Genomic DNA, 26,019 nt, shown 5'->3' with positions numbered 1-26,019 from the left:
GGACCACAACCGTTCAGCTCGAGTGCTGCAATGACTGAAGTCTGTGCACCTAGAGCCTGTGCTCCCCAACTAGAAAGGCCCCGCAACGAGAAGCCCAAGCACCACAGAGGAGAGCAGACCCCTCACCGCAACTAGAGAGCCCGTGCAGCAACAGAGACCCAGGACGGCCAAAAATAAACACAATTATTAAGAAAAAGAAAAACGCGCATCACATGGACCAGCAGGTTCATTTCAGTGACCTAAAATGTGCATCTTTCCCCACAGGGCTGGTTTTCTTTTAATTTATTTTTAATTGGAGGATCATAGTGCTGATTTTAAGGATATAAAATAAGAACGGTTCACTCATCATCACCACGTATAGGAAACTGATCCCTGCATAGTGCTCACAATCCAGGGGACAGTGGGCCGTGGAATTCTGCCATCCTAGGAAAATCCAAATCCTTCCAAGGTCCTCACAATCAAAGGGAACCTCTCCCTGCCCTGGCACTGCCCCAGAAGGGAAAACTTGACCATCATCCACTTATGTAACCCCCCTCCTTTTTAAAAAGTTTTTTTGATGGGAACCATTTCTAAAGTCTTTATTAAATTCATTACAATATTGCTACTGTTTTTTTGTGTTTTAGTTTTTTGGCCTCGAGGTATAAGGGATCTTCACTCCCTGGCCGGGGATTGAACCTGCAGCCCTCTCGGTTGGAAGGTGAAGTCCCGACCAGTGGACTGCCAGGGAAGTCCCTATGTGCCCATTTTATCCACTGACTTCCCCAAACCATGGCGACTATATACCTATTCATCCACACAGACTTCCACAGCCATAAACCTCATTTACTGAGATCCATATTATCGTTCTTCTGTGGACAAAGACTGTCTTTCAAGTGACACATGCCAATTTTCTCCTTGGCCAATTTTCTCCTTGTGTTGGGAGTATGTTGTTCATGTGTTCAAAATATAATGTCTGAAGATTCTGGAAGACAACTCAGGTGAAAACTAGTTTTCCTTAGCTACTCTCCCAAAGCTGTGGAACAATTAACCTGTGAACAGGAGGGTCAATAAAAAAGGCTGCCTCCAGGAAAGAGTTGTTTGGTAATCTCTTTCTGAGACCCTAGGCTGTCTGCATCATGTCAGTCTGCTTGGAAGGAGGGCCTCTCCCCACTGCTGATACCACTCCAGAGGACCCAGGTCCCCAGGGGGCTCCAGTCCCCTCAGGGAGCTTCTTTATTTAGTGCTTCACCAATTACCTAAAGTGGTAACAGCTGAGGTACCATCTTAACACTCAAACACTGAGTCTGGACTATAAAAAAAAAAAAAAAGCCTTACATTTGTTACTTTGGTCCTGAAAAGACCATTCTATGGATAGAAAGCAGTCCAATGCCTAAGTACTGGGTGATAGATGCTGAGCACAAGGTTTTTCCAGGGAATTTTAATCTGTTTCCAATTTGCAATTCAATGATCCATATTTTAAAACATCTTCACAATGAAGCAAGACTTAAGTGTAACAGCATTACTGTTGAATTGTTCTGCATGTCAGCTGTAGAACAGTACATCTTTTGATGCATGGAGCTGATAAGCAGTGTCAACTAGCATGAACCCTAAATCAATGGATGGTTTTTATGTTGGTTTTGTTTTTTTCCTACTTCTGAGCATCTGAAAAAAAATCACCTGCCAGATGATCATGAAAAGGTATATTCCAGCCACTCTCTGAAATGAAGACTTGGGGTCAAACCACCGCACGTAGGTCCAGCTGGCAGGAGTGAACTGGAGCACGGCTCTTTTGATCTTCCCGGTGGTGGTGTGGATGTCCCTGAAAGGAGAGAAACAGTTCTGCTGAAAATTCAGAGAGATAAGAAAGGACAAAAAAGAAAAAAAACTTCACTGACTATTTTACAACCAGTACCCAGAACAAAAGGTCCCTTCCTGTTTGAGCATCTCTCCAACAGCGGCCTCTGTTCACAGGTGAGGCGCTGAGAGCGTCACACCTGGCGGGGAGCCTTGGCAGGGACAGGTACGACGCAAAGGCCAGGCCACTGCAGGGCCATCACAGGCCACAGTCTGTGAGCTGGTGACGAGAGACGCCGAGGGACACTGAAGACAGCGACTTGTAGCTAGGCCAGGAAGGTGAGGATGCAGCAATGACGCAACTCCCACCCATGGCTCACCGCCCCCCACCCCAACCTGGGGGCGTAAGGTATAGGAGGTGACCCATAGTGGCTCCTGGCCCTATAGCTGCTTCAGTTAAGTTACAGGTGATGACTTTTTTTGACCTTTCTTGGGTTTCACCCTAGAAATCACTCCATTAAAAATTTTATATTCCTGTGATAGAAACAAACAGTCCCACGGGTCATAAACGAGACCACTGAGGCTCCAAGACATGGACTGGCTGATGCCGGCGCACCTCCTAAGCCTCAGAGCTGGGGGCAGATTCTGGTCCCCACGTGGGAGACCAGGGGAGCCGAAATCCAAGGTCGCAGTATTTAATTAATGGTAAAGATTTTTCAATTCAACAAGAACATTATGTCGAGGCCCTTCAGGTCTTAGACACTGTTTCAGATGCTGAAGGCAGAAGGACAAACAGGCCAGGCCTTTCATTCCTGGAGCAGGGAGGGGACAGGAGGGCAGTAAGGGGCCCAAGCTTGTTTCTTCACCCACTCACCCGCCCATCAACAAGCCTGCGATGAACAAACCTCCTGCAAGAAGGCTTGCGGCACAAGGCCAACAAAGACAGAGAGTCTATTCCCAAAATCAACAGGAACGAGGAAGGGCCTGTACTAAAAAATGGTGGAACTTCATGGAAAGAGGTAGAGAAAGACGGGGATAAAGATACAATGTGATGGCGACCTGGACATTTAATGGAGTGAAAAGGTTAATCCAACCTGATCTATATTCCTTCGTGTTTAATGTAACTTGAAACCAGGGGGACTTTTTTGTTTTTTGTTGTGCTTATGTCTTAGGAACTTGACAGAATGATTCTCAAGCTGAATTTGAGCATAAATGTACGAAATTAGGGAAGCATAATGGAGTGTTTAAGGAGCCAGGCAGCCTGATGCAAATTCAGACTCAGCTTGCTAGCTGAATATCCTCAGGCAAATTGCCAAACCGAAACCACAGTACCGTCATCCCTAAAATGAAGAGGATGGTGGTGTGTCTACCCCTAGGGTTGATGTAAGGCTCAAATGAGATACTGTGTATGAAGGTTGCTGAGAGCAAAACCCAGTGCTGCTACAGATTTTGTTACATTATATACTGCTCAAAATATATTGAAAAGTCCTTTCAAGTCAGTGGCCAACGAAAGGATTACTCACGAAAGGGATGGAATAAACTGGTTAATCAGACCCAGCACACTGTGGAATCTCCCCCTTATACCATATGCCAAGAGTAATTTGACACGGAATAAACAGGTTACTTATAATCGCCAAGCCCATGGACTTTGTCCTCAGGCCCATGAGAGACCATCACAGGGGAATGACATTATGGCTCTGACGGTCCTGAGACCGTCCCTCGGGCAGCGGTGGCGGAAGGCTTAGAGGGGTTAACCTGGGGACAAGGCAGTCATCAGTCCAGCCGTGGGAGTCGGAATGCAGGCTGGGGAATAAGGATTAAAAAAGAGGGGATGGATTTGAGAAACTCGTAAATGATTCAGCATTTTCCGGATCACTGCCTGAAACTGGGTTTAGAACCATTTTTGAGCTCCAGTGACCAATGTATAATTTACTCCTCGTCATCAGAGAATGCACTCATGCTGTGGGATACTGAGCAGTTAAGTTCACATCATGAGAAACGGTGACGCAGGGCCCGGAGGAGGACGACTCACTTGAAACTTGCCCAGTGGTAAGTCCGCATCTCTAAAAACCGGCAGACGACCATGCCCAGCCAGATGCCGCCCCCGTTGCACAGCAGGATGTCCAGGATGACTTGGTCCCACCAGCACTCGGCAAAATTGGGTAGAAGATGCATGAAGAAAAGCTGGGAAACACGAGAGAGGATGGTTGTGAAAAATAAAACAAACCCGGGGTGCCATCCTGAAAGATAATGTTCCTTTTAACAGTATGCTCTTTTGTTCAAACTTGTTGACATTTTAGGTTTCACTAACGTATAAAAAAAAAAAAAAAAAACCAAGTTCTGTAACCAGGTTCTTATTTTTTATTTCATGACAGTTTGCAAATACTGCTAATCCAAACAGTGCCTTTTTAAAATTTATTTTTAATACAGGGTTTTAAAGAAATGATGATCCATCTTGAAAAATACTACCAATAAATCACCTTGGCTCATGACAATGTGACATGGACCCCAGAGAAGGAAGGGAGCAAAGTTTTCTCACCTACCTACAGAGCACTGGCAGAATCCTCGAAACTAGCAGCTTGAGAAATTAAGCTGTGTATTTTAGAAATGGTCTACAGATATTTGAATAAAATAGTAAGCTGTAAATTAGCTTAACAGGAAGTCTCACACTAATCGATTTGCAGTGATGATCTTTTATTAAGTGCCTACGATGTAGCAATACAAGGTGGTGAGACAAAATGGACCAAGGTCCTTGATCTCAAGCCAGACTTACTCAGAACCAGACACTTATTCAGAACCCCAGAATCAGGTAAGCTGTGGCAAGTGCTACAACGGTGACATAAATGGGAACCGCAGAGACACGGAAGAGATTCATTCTGAGATGGCAATTGTGGCAGATTTCTGAAGGGAGACAGGCTGGAGTGGGGTGGTTAAGGACAGGAGTGACTGGTTTCAAGAGATGGAGATGAAAGTGAAGATATTCCAGAAAAGAGGCACAGTGAGATCAAGCGTGGAACAGAAGTCTTTTACAGAAATAGTTCTGTCCAAAACAAAGGACCTGTTCGCCGTGTCCAGAGCAGCACAGTGTACTGCGTGAAGGCTCACTTTTAAGAGTCTGAAATTATAAAGACAATGCCTGACAGCTCTCTGGAAAGAGGCAACCCCATAACTGTAAACCTCTGAAGTGATCAAATAAATGCTACAAATTAGAACTATTCGTGAAAGCATTTCATAGACTGTGCACACAGGTGTGCTAAGTCACTTCAGTCTTACCCAACTCTGGGCGACCCTAAGGACTGCAGCCCACCAGGCTCTTCTGTCCATGGGACTCTAGGCAAGAACACTGGAGTGGGTTGTCCTGTTCTCCTCCAGGGGATCTTCCCGACCCAGGGATGGAACCCACATCTCTTACATCTCCTGCATTGGCAGGCGGGATCTTTACCACTAGTGCCATGTAGAAAGCCCTTTCACAGACTGAAAAACCACACAAATACAAGGATTCTGTCTTCCTGATGTGCCTGCTGCTGAGAAGATACAGAATAGCTACTGTGTGTGAGGGTGAGGGGCCAGGGGCTGACCCCTGGCAGGTGGCGCACTGCCTGGGACTGACTCCGAGGTCCAAGCCCTGACACGGAGCATTAACTCACATGAGGCAGAGAGAAAATTCTGCAGAAGCCCATGACACAGACCTGCTGAAACAGGACTCTGCCGGGGAGTGGATGTGGAGCACTGATATCCACCTGAGGAGCCTTTCTAGAGAGTACCGGGTTCGGGGGTGAGACAGCCCAGAAAGAGAGGAGTTGGGGGAGCTGCAAAGAGTCACCTTTACTCACTCACTGTAGATCTGGGGGCGTCTGCCCGTGTGAGACAGAGCCCTGGGGTCTGGGACTGGGCAGACACGGGCCCTGCCCTCTGGAGGCATGAGGTTTAGCAGAAAAGAGACACCTGTCACGTACCTAACATGGGCCGAGTGTTTCAGGGGAGAAGGGCCGGATGCTCTACTTGCAGGGGCACCAACGTGAGCCCGGCCAGCGGGAAGACACAGGGCAGAGAGGGAAGAACTCAGAGGATGGCTTCCTGGGAGGTAAGGACACAGCAACTGTGCAGGGCAGGAAGCAGAGGGCAGGTAAGAGGTCTCGGGGAGGCTGGGCCAGCTAACACCCTAACACTGGCCTTCATAGGCTGTTCAGAGCCCCGCCCCCATCCTGATTTTGCTTTAAGAGCAATGGACAAACAGGGAAGAGTTTGTAGTAGAAGCATGTGATGGGGTTGAGGTCTGTAAGGATCACTTTGAAATAGACAGTGTTGCAGGAGCAGACAGGAAATTCAGCTAAGAAGAGAGTAGATTAGATACAAGTGGGAGCAGAGGGATGACCTGGAGAGGTGTCTAGAAAAGAGGCGTTAGGACTTGGGTATGACAGGACGCCGGGGAACAAAGAAAGGGAAGGGCAAGAGGCCAGGTAGGTGAGGAAGGCTGAGCGCCTCGCACAGGTCACACGGGGATGAGGTCCTGAGGACGCCTGCAAGTCGGAGAGCGAGTGTGAGGTACAGGGGCAGGGACACAGGCGTGCTCACAGGCAAGCACCCCTGGATCCACTCTCGGCTCGGAGCTCCAGTTTCCACTGTTACACTGGGATACACGCCACCCTTCCAGGTCACGGGGAAGATTCTCGATGACTACAAACAGTGGCAGGCACTGTTACGCATCGAATCGTGGCCCCCTTAAAGCCCATACGGTGGAGGCCCTGACCTCCAGGGCCTCATAAGGTGAGCTTATTTGTAAAAGCAGTCTCTGCAGCTGTAATTACCAAGATGGGGTCATCCTGGAGGAGGGGGGGCCCCGAACCCAGTACGCCTAGTGTCCTCATAGAAGGAGCACCGCGTGAAAGCACACGGGGAGAAGGCCATGGGGGGACAAAGGTGGAGATTGAGGTGATCTAAAAGCCAAGGAACACCAGAGGCGGCCAGCAAACCACAAGCAGCAAGGAAAAGCCCGGGACAGGTTATGAAGCGGTGAACCAGGCGGACACCCTGAACTGAGGCTTCCAGCCTCCGGGGCCGTGAAAAGCATGTTAATAGAAGTGACTGTCTAACCAGTACACTCGCTAAGTTACGATCAGGGCAATGATGGGCCTGTGCAACATCACTGAAGAATAATCATAATCAAGAAATAACTGTGCACACAGCCAAATTCTGTTCCCTGGGAATGATTAAGAATAATATATAACTGAGCAATAAATGAACCAGTTCCCCGAATGTCACTTCACTAATAGTTTTTCAAGAATATATCTCTTAAATTCAGTAAATGAGACAAACTTTTGATTACTGAGATAGCTGAGCTCTACTGGGAATTCAGTTTCGGCTACAAAGCATCCTGGATACACTCATAAAGTCCCGAACGCCACAATTCTATTTATCTCAAACTGGAAACTAGTTAGTGGGTGGAGCGCCTGTTAACTTCTCAGCGGAAGTCCTCATTACCACTGAATTGTGTTGTTTGGGATTTTAACTCCATTCTTTAGCTTGATTCCAGTTGTTTCTCTTTAAGACTTGTGAGATAGAGCAGGCCTGAAGCTGACAAGGAGCTTCTCTGTGTGTTTGACAAAGGCTTAAAATATCCCTTGGGATTTAAATAGTTTCATGCCACAGGAGCTAGGGAATAGATTACGTGACTGCTAACTGACGGACTGTCTTCCTCCTACGTACAAACTGTCCACGCTACAGCATCTAGACAGAGGCCCGCGCCCCCTTCTTACCTCGGTCAGCTCCCAGGTGATACTGATTGTCCAGCAGAGACCATAACTTCGGATCAGCAGGGCCTTCATGGCCCAGCCCCAAAAATGTCCAAAGGCAAATATATCAAAGTGGCTGATAATCCTCTCCCAGGTGATGACATGGCAGTTCACAGCATACTCCTGTTTAAGATAAAACGGAAATAATTAGTAATGCTCTAGAAATCAACTTGCTTCAGGGTCTGGACAATAAAATGAAAACAACTGATGTGATCTTGACAACTAATATGTGTCCTGCCCAATAAAAAGTTTTAGTGACTGAAGTTGTTTGAGGAAAAATGGACAAGTATTAGAGTTTATACACTAGAATTGCTTTGTTCCGAATTGCAAAAGCTTAAATAAAGTGGGAAACAAAATCATTTTACAAAAGCTTAACCCATCTTAAAGAAGTGGCATCACAGAGCCCATGTCATTTGCCCACAGGGCAACTGTGTTAAAATCAGTAACAAAAACACAGAATCCTAATAAATAAAGAATAAAGAGAAACCCAACTGGTTTGGAAATTTAAAAACACACCTCTAAATATCATGGAGTTAAAAGGAACTCATAATAGAAATTTAAAATATACTCAGTATTAAATGATAATGAAAATATTACACATCAAAATGATGAGATACAAGTAAGCAGAAGTTAGAGGAAAATACACACTCTTAAATGTTTTTATTAGGAAAGAAGAAAAGCTGAAATATCCAACTTCAGAAATTAGAAGAAAGCAGAATTACTCCTCTACCCAACAATGTATAATATTGCATAATCTAAATATTTAAACACTATAAAGCTTTCAAGAATTTAGGTTCCATCTCTAATATCTTTTTCTTTTTAATATGTTTTGAAAAACTTTCAAATCAATTTCCTTTTATTTCTGTATTTATTATGAAAGCAGTTATCATATGACAACACTTCTCAGAGAGTTCTACATTTCCCATTCGCTTTTCCCAAATTAATCAGATAGGAAGGAGTAAGATTTCAGTCAGCTGGCAGAGTTCCTGTAAAGTATAACATTTTCAAATTCTAGAAACAATACTCTCTGAAGGAGCAAAAACAGCACTGGGGTGCCCCTCTCTCTCTTCTGAAACCCACTGCCTCCGATTTCTGAAGCTTTCTCAGAACAAATGTACTCTAATTTGCAAAGCCGAAAGGACATTTTTTAAAACTGTATTTTTTTTCTGATATGGGATGATGATGTGTAAGTGGAAAATCTAGAAAAAAAGAGGGAAAAAAATCAATAGGGGTAAGTCAAGATAAGGCTTAAAAAAGCCACAGCACTGCCATGAGATGACAATTCTCCTTCCAGGCTCTGCAGCACGTGCCTGCCGCAGGAATCACAGAAGGACAGAGACACCCTGGGCCTGGCGCAGTTACTCGTTAGGTTAAGGAGGGTTCAAGGCCCGGTCAACTCCCGTTTCCGCAGACGCCCTATCCTCTTCTTTACGCTGCAGCACACTGCGGAGGGTTAGATAAGAGAGGGCTGAGTCCCATCTTCAGAAGGCTGCTCTGAGGACAATCATGGGTTGCAGACCACTTCGGAGGCCTTTCTACTCTCCAGGAGAATATTTCTGTGCTTCAACAAAAGGGAAGGTACTTTGAAGGCACCACAAAGAGCTAAGTGTGTCTGCTGGTGTATAACTATTATATTATCAAATAGTAATTAGGAACAAATTTGCCAGCGGTCACATCTGGAAGATCCTGAGGTCGAGGTCCCGGTCATGAGAGGGACGCAAGACGCCGCGGTTTAAGGCAGCTGGGGAGCACACACAGGCACAGCCCTGGAAGCGGGAGGAAGAAGTGTGCAGTGAGGACTCCGAGGGCTGTACAGGGAGGAGGGAGCAGGGGGGAGCACGGAGCCCGCCCTCCCAGCCGACCCACCGCTGGCCTGGACGGCTCCACCTCTCCGCTGTTTGCCCAACACTAGACCAAACACCAAGTCCTGTTCACTTTACCTCCCAATGTGTTTCTTCTTCCAACTCAATGCCACTGTTACTTCTTGCTTAGACACCTGCGATAGCTTTCCAAAACTATAAAATGTATAGTTGACACTGACCACCCACCTACAGCTTAAGACTACAAAGGTTTTAATGGGTCTCTCTGAAATCAGTTCTCTATAAATGAAATGATTTTGCAGATCATAAATCAGATAGTTTTGGGTGTGTGTGCGCTTGGGGGCATGTGTGTGTTTGGGAACGTGTGTGTGTTAAGGTGTGTGTGGCTTTGGGTGTGTGTGTGTTTGGGGGTGTGTGCATGTTTGGGGGGGTATGCATGTTTGGGGGGGTGTGTTTGGGAGTGTGTGCATATTTGGGGATGTGATGTGTGTGTCTGGGGGTATGTGTGTTTGGAGGTATATGCATGTTTCTTTGGGTGTGTGTGTTTGGAGGTGTGTGCATGTTTCGGTGTGTATGTATGTGTGTGTTTGAAGGTGTGTGTGTGTGTGTGTGGAGGTGTGTGCATGTTTAGGGGGGTGTGTGTTTGGAGGTGTGTGCATGTTTGGGGTGTGTGTGTGTGTTTGGAGGTGTGCATGTTTGGGTGTGTGTGTGTTTGGAGATGTATGTTTGGGGGTATGTGTGTTTGGGTGTGTGTGCATGTTTGGGTGTATGTGTATGTTTGGAGGTGTGTGTATGTTTGGGGTGTGTGTGTGTGTTTGGAGGTGTGCATGTTTGGGTGTGTGTGTGTTTGGAGATGTGTGATGTTTGGGGGTATCTGTGTTTGGAGGTGTGTGCATGTTGGAGGGTGTGTGTGTGTGTGTGTGTGTGTGTGCATGTTTGGATGTATGTGTATATTTGGAGGTGTGTGCATGTTTAGGGTTGAGCATGTTTGGGGGTGTGTGCGTGTATGGGAGTGTGTGCTTGGGGGTGTTTTGGGGTGTGTGCATGTTTGGGGTGTGAGTGTATGGGAGTGTGTGCTGGGGGGTGTTTGAGGGTGTGTGTTTGGGGGTGTGTGCATGTTTGGCGGTGTGTGCATGTTTGGGGGTTGAGTATGTTTGGGGGTGTGTGAGTGTATGGGAGTGTGTGCTTGGGGGTGTTTGAGGGTGTGTATTTGGGGGTTGTGCATGAGTGTGTGTGTGTGTGTGTGTGTGTGTGTGTGTGCATGTTTGGGTATATGTGTATGTTTGGAGGTGTGTGCATGTTTGGGGGTTGAGCGTGTTTGGGGGGGTGTGTGAGTATATGGGAGTGTGTGCTTGGGGGTGTTTGAGGGTGTGTGTTTGGGGGTGTGTGCATGTTTGGGGGTGTGTGAGTGTATGGGAGTGTATGCTTGGGGGTGTTTGGGGGTGTGTGCATGTTTGGAGGTTGAGCATGTTTGGAGGTGTGTGAGTGTATGGGAGTGTGTGCTTGGGGGTGTTTGAGGGTATGTGTTTGGGGGTTTGTGTGTGTGTGTGTGTGTGTGTGTGTTTGGAAGGGCAGCCTTCCCAGTGTGGAAGGATCTTGGGCCTCCTGCCCTGCTCTGTCACTCAGTCCTCCCTGGGGAAGCTGGTGACCACGGAAGCAGAAAGAACACATGTACCTACCCTCTTTAGGGTCCCCCCTTGGGAAATTATTCACGTACAGACAGCACAGGATCCCGTCAGCCCCCTCACCCTTGGAGGAATTTTTGTGAGTTGGGTTTGCCCTGTGGGAGGAAGCCCGTGGATGTCCAATGGGAAAGCAGAGCAGAAACCTAATCTGGGGCAAGGGATTAGTACTGCACGTGGCCCGGGTCTAAAGCCATCTGCTCCACTGAGCTTTAACCAGGAAGAAGTCAGCTGATGTACACTCTTCTTTCCCCCATTTTCAAAACCAGACTGGAGATGGGGCATGATGTTTACTGACCCGCTAAAGTATCAGTTGAGATCAGGTAACTCCTCTGCTTATAAACCTTCAGGGTCTCTTAACTACATTCACAAAGTACTCCTACCTCCTGTCCACACCTCCCAGCCTCAGGAACGGCCCTCCTCTGCCTCTCATTCCTTCTCTCCTTTACTCTTGACTCATCCCAGGTCCCCAGTTGGGGACTCCATGCAGACTGATCCTTCTTCCTGAATAATGGCCTCGGGCCCCTATTCTCCCACTTGGCTTGGCTAATTCCCACTCACTTTCTAGTTGTCAGCTTAGACAGCGTCACCAACTCAATGGACAAGGATTTGAGCAAATTCCGGGAGACAGTGGAGGACAGAGGAGCCACAACTTAATGACTGAACAACAAGAATAAACATCAGCTCTTACAGAGGCGTTCCTTGACCTCTCAGAGTAGACAAGTTCTAATAGCACCCATAGCTTTTTCTTTATCCCACTGCACTGTGTACTGAAATCATTACACTTTCTTGATTCTATGACACATCTTTTTCACATTTAGCATTTTGACAATTGGGTGAATATTTCAATGTACTGGGTTTCCCTGGTAGCTCAGCTAGTAAAGAATCCACCTGCAATGCAGGAGACACTGGTTCGATTCCTGGGTCAGGAAGATCCCTTGGAGAAGGGATAGGCTACCCACTCCAGTATTCTTGGGCTTCCCTGGTGGGTGAGCTGGTAAAGAATCTGCCTGCAATGCAGAAGACCTGGGTTCGATCCCTGGGTTGGGAAGATCCCCTGGAGAAGGGAACAGCTACCCACTCCAGTATTCTGGCCTGGAGAATTACATGGACTATATAGTCCATGGGGTTGCAAAGAGTTGGATGTGACTGAAGGACTTTCACTTTCAACGTATTACAATGTTTGGTGCCTATTTCACTTTTCTCCTTCCAAGTCATACGGGTGATTGATAGGGCATCATACCATTGATGCCGACCCTATGATCAAGCTGAACATCATAAAAGAGAGACCCCTAGACACTGTGAGGCCCAGTGTGGTACAGGGCACTGCCTACGAGCAGCCCTGCCATGGAAACCTGCCTGGAGTCTGGATCCCATCCAGCCTCTACATCTAACTTCCAGTTTAGAGGAAATACAGGGAGACAGAGGGATGCCTTAATGATACCCTGGGAATGCAAGCTGCAAAATCCAGAAGTGAGAAGCTCCATGGAATAAACAATATAGTTTCTTTGACAAATAAACACTGATGTGAAACCAAAGCATGGAGGGACTGCAGATTAAGAGATACGAGAGCTGCAGCAAAGGCGACATGGGGACCTTGTCTAGATCCTAATTCAAACAAGTCAACCATTAAAAAAAAAGAAGAAAGAAACCTTTATGAGACAACTGGGGAAGAGATGTGAACACTGCATACTGTTAACTTTAAGCGACTAAAAATGGCATTGTGGTTACGTTTTTAAAAATCCATATATTTAAATATTGATGTCTGATAATAAGATGTGTGTGTGTGTTAGGGGAAGCGAGAGGGTGGGATGAAACAAGATGAGGCATGTGCTGATAAAATTTTTAAAACTTATCGAAGTTATCTTAAACAATTCTCTAAGAAAAAGAGCCAGCAATTAATTTCTTTAATTTGCCTTTTTGTAGATTCTAGGCCCCGAGAGGACATGGAATTGGGGGCAGGGGGGTCTTTCCCCCACTACCACCAGCATGGTGTCCAGCACATAGGAAAGATCCAGTGAGTATTTACTAAACAGACTGCTGCTCCAGACAACCCAGTCTATAAATCAGATGCGCTTGAAAGCTTGTCTGAACCTTAGATCATATATTTTTGAACAGAATAAATATTTAGAAACATAGCAAACTTTTCAGAAAATTACATAAAAGACTGTCTCTCATAGGATTTCAATGACTGCCCTCCCAACCCCAAGTTATAATACTAATTTTCAGGGGGAAGGGGTGTCTGCATTTCAACGTGTGGCACCTGCCATGGATGAGAGCCAGGTATCAGGAGTAGGAAGCAGTGGTAGCTGAAGGAATGGGGAGGGCAGAAGGACCAGGGAACCAGGGACTAGAGGCTTCTGTCTTACATAAAGACACTTCTCACCAGAAGTCCTAAAAACGGAACGTGTTTCTCTAGAGCCATCAAGGAACAAGTCCTCAGAACTGTAAAAGCTTACTTTAAGGAAGTAAAAAGTGACGAGGAATTAGAGATGGAGAAGACTAAGGCCAGGCCAGCACCAGCTGGAATTCCAGAAGCTGAAAACTGCCTCTGGCTTTGCTTTGTTTGCTGAGAAAGAATTAGCCGGTCCCTGGAAACTAGATTTTAAATGCCAGTGTCAGCTCTTTGGGGGATTGTAATTATTGACATGACAATAGGATATCCCTGTGATGTTAAGTTGGAGAAGGCAATGGCACCCCACTCCAGTACTCTTGCCTGGAAAATCCCATGGGCGGAGGAGCCTGGTGGGCTGCAGTCCATAGGGTCGCGAAGAGTCGGACATGACTGAGCAACTTCACTTTCACTTTTCACTTTCATGCATTGGGGAAGGAAATGGCAACCCACTCCAGTGTTCTTGCCTGGAGAATCCCAGGGACAGGGGAGCCTGGTGGCCTGCCATATATGGGGAGGCACAGAGTCGGACACGACTGAAGCGACTTAGCAGCAGTAGCAGCAGTGATGTTAAGTTCCTAAGGAAGGTGGATGTCAAAGTGTTATGAGATTTCCTCTCCCCCACCCACTGTGAGAACAAGCCTGCTGCTGCTAAGTCGCATCAGTCGTGTCCGACTCTGTGCGACCCTATAGACGGCAGCCCACCAGGCTCCTCTGTCCCTGGGATTCTTCAGGCAAGAACACTGGAGTGGGTTGCCATTTCCTACTCCAATGCACGAAAGTGAAAAGTGAAAGTGAAGTCGCTTAGTCATGTCCAACTCTTAGCGACCCCATGGACTGTAGCCTACCAGGCTCCTCCGCCCATGGGATTTTCCAGGCAAGAGTACTGGAGTGGGGTGCCATTGCCTTCTCCGGAGAACAAGTGTGACACACCAGCAAATCTACCTGGAAGTTAGTTCATCATATGACCATTCTGACTCAGGAAACTCGTGGCGGGTAGTAACTATAACCTGGCATATCCTTCTCCTAGTCTCTGTTTCATAAGACACCTGGGGGCGTCAAACACTCGTTATCGTAACTATATGTTTAAGGCACTATCTTAAGGGCAAGTGTAGGTTTTGGACCCAGATGGATCTTATTTTAAGCTTCTATTTCCTCCTTGGTAAAATGGGGATATGAACATATACACTATATGTAAGGCACTATATATAAAGCACCCAGCTCGGCCTGGCCGAGCAAACAATCCACAATCAACAACTGTTGTCAACCTCACCCTAACTGTTATGATCAGCATCATTAGAAACTGGAAGTCACCCTGTACCTTTCTCTTCCCTTAGAGGAAGAATCTCAAGACAGACTTTGCTCCTTGAGACTTTCAAATAATTTTTGGCCTTCTTATTTTTGTCTTTAACACATCCTTTTATAAAAGTTAAAGATAAAATCTGGAAATACCATTCCAAGAAGGGTCTGACCAATCTCGACTACGCTAGAATGATCACTTGTTCGACTTTTAGCTAACTCCCTCCGTACCGTGTTCCTGCTTGTTAAACAAGGACCCACCTATGGCCTAAATGTCTGTTCTTCTTTTCTGACTGTCGCTAGGTAGTTCTTCAACCTGTACTAAACATCAGGCCTTTTTAAAAATTGAAAAAGGAACAGTATTACAGTATAAAATAATCTCTTCACTAAAAGCCGAAGCCATTAGTCATTTTAGACAAGAACAAAGTTATTTATTGTGGCTTCATAAAAGTAATGAATGAAATGGCTTCCCTCATTACAACTTGGCCCCTTCGTGGCAAGCAGTGGGGAAGGATCGGGGCATCAGGGCTGGAGTCGGGGGGCAGAGGGGCTGCGGGAGACACTGACGGAGCTGAGCTGCCACCACGGGAGGACTGGTGCGTGAAGCACCATGTTAGGCCTTCGTTTAGGCCACAGTAAACATCCAAGGGAAGTATTATGTCACTTTACAAAAGAGGGAACAGGCTCGAGTCCACAGCCCAAGGCCCCACAGCTTACAAGTGTCAGGGGCAGAGTTCCCACCTATGGCTGATGGTAACGTTCATCTCTTCCTACCACCCACTTTGGGCCAAGAAAGGATTCACATTCCTGGACTGGATCACTCATCGTGGAAACAGGCACCACACCAGCCCACCCAGAGACTGGTGCCGAGGTTATCTACGTAGGAAATATAGGGAAAATTTCTACGTAGGACCAATTTAAGATATGAAGCCAACATTACCTCCTACACCCAAGGGGTCAACCAGCTTCTCTAACACACAGCGGACAAGTACGTACCATGACGTCTGCTTCCCTTGTGGCATAGCGAAGGTTTGGGTCTAGCCAGTACATCAAGGATTTAACCTGCTCGAAGTTCAGGAAGAGGAGGAACACCAGGAACAGGAAGTAGAGCACACTGAGCCCTGCAGGAAACAAGAAACACCCTCAGGTCCAGGAAGGCAGCCGGTGTCAGACGGCATGATGCTTAGTGGCCCCAAGCAGACATTGGTGCTGAAATGTGGGCTGTGAGGACCCCTCACGTGACAAGCTGGCCTTTCCTTTGATGAGAATTTGACACTCGGTCCTCATCTAGAAAGAGATGCTAACACTGGGAGCTGGAGGGGTGGCAGATGACTGGCGAGGGGGTGGATAAGAGGACCCGGCACTCGGGCCAGGAAGGCAGGCAGAGGCGACCAGGTGGGTTCCTGGAAAGAAGGTCCATGGCCCGCATGTGGCTAGGGGCTGACAGAGATGGGAAGGGAGTGAGGCCGCTAGGAAGGGACGGCCAGGGCTCAGGGCTTCTGTGAAGACCACAGACTTGACCTGAAGTCAAAGGAGGAGCCCCTGATGGGATCCAAACAGGAAAATGAGGTGACCTGGGGAACATTTCAGGAGACGGCCTCTGGCCACTTGCATGGAGACTGGACTGGAGGCGGGCAAGGAAGGCCTGGCAGATGGCCCGGTTTGGGGTTTGAGGGGTGAGAGGTGGCCCAGGGTCACTCATCCCCCCACTTACACCCCACATTAACCCCTGTGGGCATCATGACACGGTCACACCACATCGTAAGTGGTAGCCTAATAATCGTCCATGTCATTTAAAAAAGAAAGTCAATAGTCTTCCGTAAGAAGGCAAAAGCCTGCAAAGATATTTTAGAAAGACTTGAGAACCAGCCACCAATGGCTTTGTTACTTTCCCTCTTCTTTTCGAATCTGCTGGGATGAAAATGCTTGTGGAGGACATCTAGACGCTGTGATAGAAACGACCTTGGACCACAGCACCCCATCCAAAGTGGGCTGGCACCGGTCCCCAGGGAGCCGCTCCAGAGGAGAGAGTGTCCGTGGCTGGAATGGAATCCTCCGAGGCAGCTACAGCGCAGGCTGGTGGACGGGGCCGCTCCTGGTCCTCGGGGCTGGGAGGTTGGCTCAGAGGACACAGCTGACTTGGTCATGTATCCCAGGGCCCAGGGCGCATGCGTTTTTAGACAAGTCTATAGGATAGCCTTCTTATGTATTATTATGTACTAGCTACTTTTACTGGTACTTTTGACTGCAAATACCTCCCACGACACCTTCTCATTATGACCCTTTTGAAATCATTATTTTGGGATACAAAGAAAGTGTGGACCAGGAGGCCCTCCGTGAACGAGAGTTCACAGTTGGGCTTCAACATCCCTGAAGGCCTGAATATCATATGCAAAACTGTGTGTGTGCCTGTGTGTGTGTGTGTGTGTGTGTACACTGGGAAAGGGTCTATAGTTTTCATCAGGTTATCAAAGGGTTCCAGGACTCCAGGGAAGCAATAAAATTGCTCATTACCTAGAATGGACCATATGAAATTAGAAAAACTAGATGTAGCCATCTAGCTGAAAATGACTCACAACTTTTAAGTGGCCATATTAAGTCCATGAGCTGTAAGTATAATACAACCAGAATTATATTTTAAGAAATGGAAATGAGTCACGTACTTACCTGCAAAAAAAATACCTTCCCGTGGCATCCCCCGGCCCTTCCCAAGCCCTGTGTTCCCACCTACACCCAGCTCTGCCTCTCCTGGTCTGGCCTGCCTCTAGTATCTTCCTGGATCCTTCTTTGCAGGCAGGTTTCTGCCTAAGCACACTTCCTTCGCACCTCCCATCACCTCCAAGTGAAAGCAGCTACTAGTCAGTGTCGCTTCTTGTGGTTTTAATAAACTTCCTGCCACTTGGAGACGTCTGCTTTGCTCAGATTACTGATTTGTTTCCCAGTGTGCTTGCTACAGCCGCCCTCCCTCCCCCCAGCCCCTCCGCCTGCAGGCTCAGGGCCATAGGAGCCACCCACTTGGGACTTGGTGAACACCTGCCGAGCGCACGACCGAGACTCAGCACTGAATTCAGAGAGACTTGCTTATGATCTCTGAAGGGTGAAAAATAAACAGACTTGAGCATAATCTCCATTTTAAGGGTCCCTTCGCATAAGATTGCCCTATCTGAACCTTGAATAACTTTTTTGGATGATTACTTAGGTAAAATGAAGCCAAGCCCCAAAGCTTTGAAAATTAGATTTAAATCCCCTTGGGTGGTTTTACTCTTTGGACTAGAAATCAAGTAAATGCCATAAGAGACCCAACATGTATACGCGACATTCATCACTAAACTGTAGTTCAAATCAGGGCTCTTTGCTAAGACCTCTCCTTTTCTGAGTTCTTTCCCACTTGCGACACCAGGGAGATTGCTGGGGTTTCGGTCCCTCCTGGATGCTGACGAGGCAAATGCACTCATAAGATGCACCTGAGCGTCACTAGCGAAGAGCCCCGTCAGGAAGAATAAGCCACACTCCCTCACATCAGATCCCATGCATTAATGGACAGCAGTGTTGGGAGGTGGGGGCGGGGCGAGGCCAGGAGGGATTGAAACAGTTCACGTGTATGAGAATTTCCACTGTCACCAGCACTTTATTTTGTAGCAAAGCATTTTAATAACAAACTGATACCAGGAACACCAAAAAGTAAAAAACTATTAAGTTTTACAGTAGAGTGGTAAGAAAAACTGCTCTAACATACAAGGAAAAAAGATCTGTTGAGAGTAGAATGGATTTTGAAACTGACTAATGTGTAACTCACCAAAGACCATTCGCCACAAGGCCGGATGAGGCCGGGTAAAGGGACCTGCGGAGATAACATTACAAGGTCAGAACAGACTACTTTCAAACCAAGACCAAAATAAAGATAGTGCTGCTGATTTCCACAGAGATAAGGGGCTAAAAAATCCTCTCTATTGTCAAAACTTTTTTCTAGGAAAACTCTGGGAGGTCAAAGTCTAGGTTGAAAGGCTTTATCTACATTGTAACAACTATCCCCACAATTGTAACAGGCATGAATTACAATAGAGGCTTTTTTTTTCCTTAAAGCTTTGTCTTCAGAATCAGATGATAATTTCCCATAGACACAATGACAGTGAGTAGGTCACCAGACCAGCCTTTCACTGCATGTAATACTTACTAGATCTGAACAAGAAATCTCACAGCTTTGTTCTGGACATCCTGTGTGCGTGTGAGAGAGAGAGAGAGAGACAGACAGACGGAATCGTGTGTGTGTGTGTGTGTGTGTGTGAGAGAGACAGACAGACAGACAAGACTGTGATGGACCAACAATAAAAGAGAGAAACACTGTGCTTGGAGTGTGTGTGTGTGTGTGTGTGTGTGAGAGAGAGAGAGAGAGAGAGAGAGACAGTCAGACAAGACTGTGATGGACCAATAGTAAAAGAGAGAAACACCGTGCTTGGAGGGTGTGTGTGTGTGTGTGAGACAGAGAGACAGACACACACACACACACACAGACACGACTGTGATGAACCAACAATAAAAGAGAGAAACACCATGCTTGGAGGGGATGTGTGTGTGTGTGTGTGTGTGTGAGAGAGAGAGAGAGAGAGAGGGAGAGACACACACACACACAGACAAGACTGTGATGGACCAACAATAAAAGAGAGAAACACCGTGCTTGGAAAACAAGTGAGATGCGGAATGACACAGAGCAAAGGCTTGGAGCCGGGAACACGCGGGCCTTTGATCATGACTTCTGGTAACAAAACACCTCTCACCAGTTCAGATACACAGATACAGATTTCACAAAACAGAAGCCAAAATTTCACAGGATGAAACTTACTACACGTGATATAATGATACGTTGCCTTCTATTTTATCTCATTAAAAAGAAAAAAAAAAGTAATAGAAGATGAATGCAAGTAATCTGGGCCTTGATCCACTAAACCGATTTACCACTAACTGAAGGGTTACAGCTGGCAAATACTGACCACTGTTCTAGAGGGAGGGCCCCTGACCTAGTTTGGGGCTGCCCAGGCCTCCCTGCACTTGGAGGATTTCCAGCGGTGTGATCCCTTATCTCCAGGAGAGAGGCCAGAACTTGCAGCCCAGCCTTCTCTATAACCGGGTCCCGATCCTATAGCTGCACCTGTGCCAGGGAACGTCAGGGGCTGGGGACAGTGGAGGGAGGTATGCATAGCGCTCCTCTCCCCGCTCCATCCCTGTGGTCCTGGCCGCCAGGGACAGTGGTGGGAGGCGGCACCCCTCACGCTGGTGAAGCTGGCGCTGGGGACACCACAGCAGAGGCAGTTCCATTTAGTACGCACTGCAGACGTGACAGTCACACAGACTGTGGTCAAGGCTCACTCATGGACCAGGTCTGGGTGATGGGCCAGCTCAGAAGTTAGCTAGGAGGTGGGGCCTGGCTTCCTGGCCCTCCCAGGATTCCTCCAGCCAGTTAACATCCGAGAACACACTCTTGCATCAGCAAAGTCAGTTTCTGTTGCTTGTGACCTGGAATCCTTCCTGAAGCAAACACTACATTGTAATTTTTATTCTGTAACTCATTCCAAATGGCCTATTTCTTTTTAAAAAGGCTATACTGAAACATACTCTACCTGCTTTCTTTGGATGAACCAAATTCATATGAGGAATACTGACTCAGATTCTGGGTTTACATGTTGAGAGTTCTGAAATTAAGTTTGTGAGGGACTCTGCTTCATCCCAGTGAATATGGTGTCTGAGTTTTGGATGGCAAGCAGTGAGAGCTCAGATACTGAAGAATTTAATAATAGGTTAATAACTCTGTTTGATTTCTGAGTTCTGACAGCAAAGATTCGGATTGCAAGGGATACCTGTATTCTTTTTAATCAGCTGCTTTTTTTCTCAAAAAAGGCAAAGTGAAGCACAGAAACCAGAATCCCCTTCCAGGTAACACAACCTGGTTAACTTTCTTTGCCAATTATCGGAAAATTGATAGTTACATTTGTCATCTTTTAACTTAATTTTCTCCTTCAAATGCTCTTCTTCACGGATGCTAGGTAATAGCTTCACTTGTCACCAGGAATGACTTGTCCTTCAGTAGCAGTCTGGCTTGCAAGCGTTACTCCATCCAAACTACTGAATTAACCTTTCAGACAGAACAGGGGACTCCAGTTTTCTCTATGATTTCCTTTTACAAGGTGAAACTCTGAATCTGTTATTTGGCTTGCAACAGAATTCCATGCCCAATCGACACTTTGAAACCACAGAGTGTTATTCTCAAGAGCACTCCTGACTCTAACAGTCAGCGGTGCTTTCCTTAACCCTTACTGGGTAGCAGGCCGGGGAGTGAGACACACCACCCCTTAGTCCTCCTGGCAGATGATGCGAGGACCACCATCGTTTCCTTTCTACAGATAAAGGCATCAGGGCATAAGGAACTCACTTACGGCCACTCCTCTCCAGGACTCCACTTCAGTTCTGGAGAACCCACGGCACTGTTTCATCAACTGTCAGAACTGGGCCAGCTTGGGAGACCGGGGCCGGGAAGGGGGCACAGAGCGAAGGGTCTGAGCCAGGACTGTCTAGGGGCCAGGTGAGGGGCAGAGAGAAACAAGCTAGTGAATGGAGCTTAACGCTACTACGATGTGGAACTGATAAGGTCTGGAAAGATGGGAAGGATGAGAGGGCAGGGAACTGATACAAGACCCCGCACACTGACCAGTAGAAAGGCCTCCAAAGTCATCGTCAGCCTGTGGTTACTCTAAGAGTGACCTTCTGAAAGCAGAACTCAGCCCTTTCTTCTAGCTAACCCTAAGCAGGACAATTTCAGAGTAAATAAGAGGATAGGGTGGTTGAGCAATGTGGGGTTGATGGGGCCTTAAGTTCTCTCCAACCCAACATGCAACTGCTTCAGCTCAAGACTTATATGTCTCTCTGTCTGGCTGTCATTCCTGATACAGACATGTCCCAGGGCCTGGAAAGAGAATATCCATCTTACCGCACTGCAGTTTGGTTTTTTAAAGCCTTATCTTGATTTACGGCTATGGAATTTTTCCCTTTTTTCTCCAATATCCCACTTATATACCATAGTATTACATCATAAATGTTTCTCATAAAATACGATTTCTAAAACTGCCCTTTCTGCCTTACATTTGATCTAAGGAAGACTTCAGAAATCTAATGTGGGGGGTTTAGGAAGAGACAGTGGAGCCCCAAGGAGCTCTGTCCTGAACTGGGTGGCTGGGAACAGACCACCAGGGCCTTTTACCTACAAAAGGTGATTTATAAGGCCAGCCTGGAATGTTAGGTAACCTTTCAGAGCTAACTTTAAACCCAATCCAGGCCTTATTTCAGTTGTCCAATACCCCCTCTTCTTTCTAAGAAGAAACTCTGAATGCTTTTGTGTAGTATTTTCAGAAGTAGATACCAGCAGTATTACTCACACAGTAGTCGCTTCACTATCAGAGACAATAATATTGCTAAAAATACTATTTTGCCTTTTAAAAGATGGAGGATGAGACTGGCAGTTTCCTATAGGATGAGCCTTGATACTTACACTCATTGGTGTTCACACACACTTGGCTCCGCCAATCAAGTCACCTCTAAAACCACGCCTCCTACGGCATCCACCTGCCCAGGTGGGCAGAGCCATCCTGGACCATTTACCTCATCCCAATGCCTGCCCACAGATCTCACTCCCCCACAAACTATTTTCTCGGTGGGCTTCTTCTGCCCAGTATTACAGCCAGGACACGCAGGAGGGGTGGTCCATCTCATGGAGGGGTGCGGGGGAGGGGTGGTCGAGGCAGGACTTCTTGTCTATACTTTATTTCTGATTTCGTAAAAGCTGCCTGGAAAAGTCTGGGTCCTCAGTTCAATTATGCAGGAGAGATGGGGCAGGCACATCAGGGTGGTGATGGAGAAACCAGTGCTGGTTTGATTTACGAAGGTGGTTTTCGCACAAGACACATTATGAAAAACTACATGTTTTACTTTCTTATCAGTCCCTATGACTGGAATACCTCATTTTCAATCAGATATTAAGAGCCAGTTTGATTTCAAAAGAAAACAGAAACCAAATGTCTTTGCCACCGGAGAGCACGCATTTAAAACACTTCCTCGGAAATCAAACCTAAGATCACAGCCTGAATTGCCAGCAACCTATGGTCACATCCATGAACATCTGAGCTCCATGAACCAACCCGAGGGAGAGAGAATCCTTTTAACCCAAGTCAGAAGCTGCCTCTCCAGCAGCGGAAGGACTGTGCCTGGGAGCCTCACAGTCTGCCTCTTCTCTTTATTATCTCATTTTCAGCTTTATCGGGTGTAATTGACAAAGGAAATTACAAGATATTTGATTAGTACTAGTTGAAAGTTTAAATTCCTCCAGGAAAAACCCAGAAAAGGTGAAAAAAAAAAGATCTCTCAGAAAATTTCAAACCTAAGAAAGAATTTTTCTATCAAAAAAAAAAAAAAAAAAAAAAGGCATGGGGCAGGAGACAGAGAAAGGGGGGAGATTATACCATTTTTTCCTTCTTTTAATTTAGGAGACAATGAATCTTCTGGATTGCCTTCATGCCTCAAGGGGATGTGATTCGCACTATGTAAGCTCAGAGAAATCAGATGAGGACAAATAGAAGGGTAAACTCGGAAAAATCAAGACACCCTACAGATCTCACCCTCTTCAAAATACCCTGAAGAAGAGCTGAACAGTGCTCCTCTTGCAGATGAGCAGAGGACAAGAGAGGGCTGATTCTGTGAACTTCTTTCTTGACAGATTCACTACTTCATTCACCAGGTATCTGTTGAGAAGACCACCGTGGGCTGGGCAACGGGGGCCCAGGGTAAGTCCGGGGTGGCTGGGGTTGGGTGGGGTAGAAGGGGAGGAAGCGTGAAGGAGGCCCTCTGAAGCTGGAAAGGCACACAAGAGTCACCTGCTGAAAGAAATCTCGCAGCCAGCTGGAGATGCAGCGAGTTTCTAAATTTCACTCCGGTGACCGTGACGCAGTTATAATTACACTCCAATGACACAGTGGCATAGTTAAAATTACACTTACACGGGAGGGCCAGTTGCTCTAAGGAGGTGGAGGTGGCATTTAAAATATTTTCTTCAAGGGAACCGGAAGAGAGAGAATGGGAGAGAAGGTGACAGGAAAGAAGCGGGTGTAGGTAACAGACCCTCTCCCTTCCGGGTCTCCGCCTCCCCCCGGGCTCTCTCTCCTTGTGCATTTATCGGATGCAAGGAAGGAACTCTGGAACCCACCCCGTCACTCACTCTGTTGACTGTCAAACGAAAAAGTCTGCTTGAGTCTCCTCCGCGCCTCCTCCATGTAACCCAGCGGTAAATTCTAAGCTGATGGAGGCAATCCTGGTTCTCTTCCACTCTTCCAGTCAGTGGAGATCTACGGGAGATCTATGAATGTGCCTGGGAGGTCCTCCAACCACCGTAAATGCCTGTCCTCAGGTCGGCCTGGAGCAGAGGTGGCGTGGGGCCTAAGCCTAACTGAAGTGGAGGAGGGGCATGTGCGCTGCAGGCTTTCTAGAAAAGGCCTCTTTACTCTAAGATGCAGGGGAAGACAGGGCCCCCTCTGTGGCTGGACACCGCCCACGGCTGCACGCCAGCAGGGCCGCAGCTGTCCCAAGGCCACGAGACACGTAGAGAGCCCGGGTCCTCACATGCCACCGAGCTGCTCAATTAGACAACCCTGAACCACTCTTTCTCGGAACCTCTCGTGGATGCAAGAAAGCAAACGTTTTATTTATTCTTTAAGCCACTTTGAAAGAGATCTCCTATTATTTGTGGCCAAAAGCATACCAGCTGTTATAAACCTTATGGAGAAAGTCAAGGGTCTTTGTCATCGGGACTCTGTTCCAGAAGAACCACAGGGCCCCCTCCTGTAGGAGCGGACCAGTCCTAGCACACAGAGAGCATACGTGAACGTGATCACACACACAAGACAGAGGCAGACAACCCAATGCAGGCTGATGCATAAACGTTCAGGGCAGCCTTTACCAGGTCAAGGAGAAATGCACACGAATCTGCCAAAACAGAGCCATTCTGGGAATGCCATCCACTTTGGGCACTTCCCCAAAACTGCCTTTCAAGGAGAAGGCAGACGCTGGGCTCTGTTCCTCCCATTCATTCCAATACTTAATTTGAGAATTTGCATCAAGGGTGGGGAGAATGGAAGACAAGGTGGCAAGACTGGAATGGGAAGAGGCATGTCCATCCCACTCAGAGAACCATCCGCCCAGCAGAATGGCTCCCGCAAAGGCTGGCGTCTGAATGCCAGCTGGGGGAGAGGGATAGTCACATACCCAGGGGACCCTTTCCAGGGGGGCCGGCCAGGTCCCCAGCCCCATCAAATCCATGCCACCCCCTGATTCAAAAAAAAAATATTCAAGGACAGCATTCTTTAATGTGGAAACTTATGGTTTTACTACTGATCAGATGTAGAATAACTGGCTCTTTAGAGAACAAGGCAGACAATAGTGGGCTCGCTCAGTACACGTGGCTGCGAGATAGTCCCTCCAAGCATGGCTTCCCTGACATCCTAACCCTTCCTGCACAGAATGCTGAAGGTCTCTGTCCTTTTTGTGGGCGAAGGATCTGATCACCAGAGGAGGAAAGGCACAGCCTCCCCGCTGCGGATGTGGAGTTCAGGCATCCCAGACACAGGCCAACTGAGGTCCTGAGACTGCACTCCTGGGAGAAAGAAGAGCCAGAGACTGGCAGAGAGAAGGAGAAACAGAGAAAGAGACACACACAGGAGACAGGGACGAGGCATCTCACGATGGGCCTCGCATGAGACAAGACCAGGGCTCTGCTGAGCACAGGACTGTGCAGGGCTGGGCCCTAACCCCAGGCAGGCGGCAGCGGCTGAGGGTGGTCCAGGAGTGACTGGCAGGCCTTGGGATCAGCTGTAAACCAAGCAGGACTCTGCGGGTCCTCCCTGCTTTGCATGTTATCACAAAGTCAGGGGAGCCAGGGAAAGCATGAAAACAAACAGCCTTTATCTTTCCAAAGGGAAAACAAAAGCCCAGTCCCACCAGAAGAGACTGAGCCAGTTACGTGGACGTTGAAGATGACAGGTCTTCACGAGGGAAAAGAGGAGAAATCAGCAGAAATCATGCGAAATGTCACATCTGACAGATGCAATCCCCACTGTTCAGGGCTTTGGAGACCTTAAAAAAAGCACCACAGCCCCAGTGCTGCTGGAGTGCCCCAGCAGGAAAGGCTGTAAAATCGCAGCTATGGAGGGCTGAGTCTGGGAATCCCT

General features: G+C 47.3%; 1 protein-coding gene across 1 annotated transcript in view; it reads right to left on the bottom strand.

Annotated features, from left to right (window-relative positions):
* The window catches only part of PTDSS1 (phosphatidylserine synthase 1), a 68,745-nt gene that overhangs the window by 24,818 nt on the left and 17,908 nt on the right, over positions 1–26,019 (bottom strand). Inside the window, exons 3-7 of the mRNA XM_006061120.4 lie at positions 18,555–18,599; positions 15,755–15,879; positions 7,530–7,688; positions 3,806–3,957; positions 1,657–1,798 (exon numbers count right to left, since the gene is read on the bottom strand). Of these exons, the coding sequence (XP_006061182.1) occupies positions 1,657–1,798; positions 3,806–3,957; positions 7,530–7,688; positions 15,755–15,879; positions 18,555–18,599 (623 nt within the window). The remainder of the gene's footprint in view (positions 1–1,656; positions 1,799–3,805; positions 3,958–7,529; positions 7,689–15,754; positions 15,880–18,554; positions 18,600–26,019) is intronic.

This window comes from Bubalus bubalis, chromosome 15 (assembly GCF_019923935.1).
Source record: "Bubalus bubalis isolate 160015118507 breed Murrah chromosome 15, NDDB_SH_1, whole genome shotgun sequence".
Taxonomy (NCBI): Eukaryota; Metazoa; Chordata; class Mammalia; order Artiodactyla; family Bovidae; genus Bubalus; species Bubalus bubalis.
Note: the sequence above shows the minus strand (reverse complement) of the source record. Positions and strands in the feature narration are given on the sequence as shown.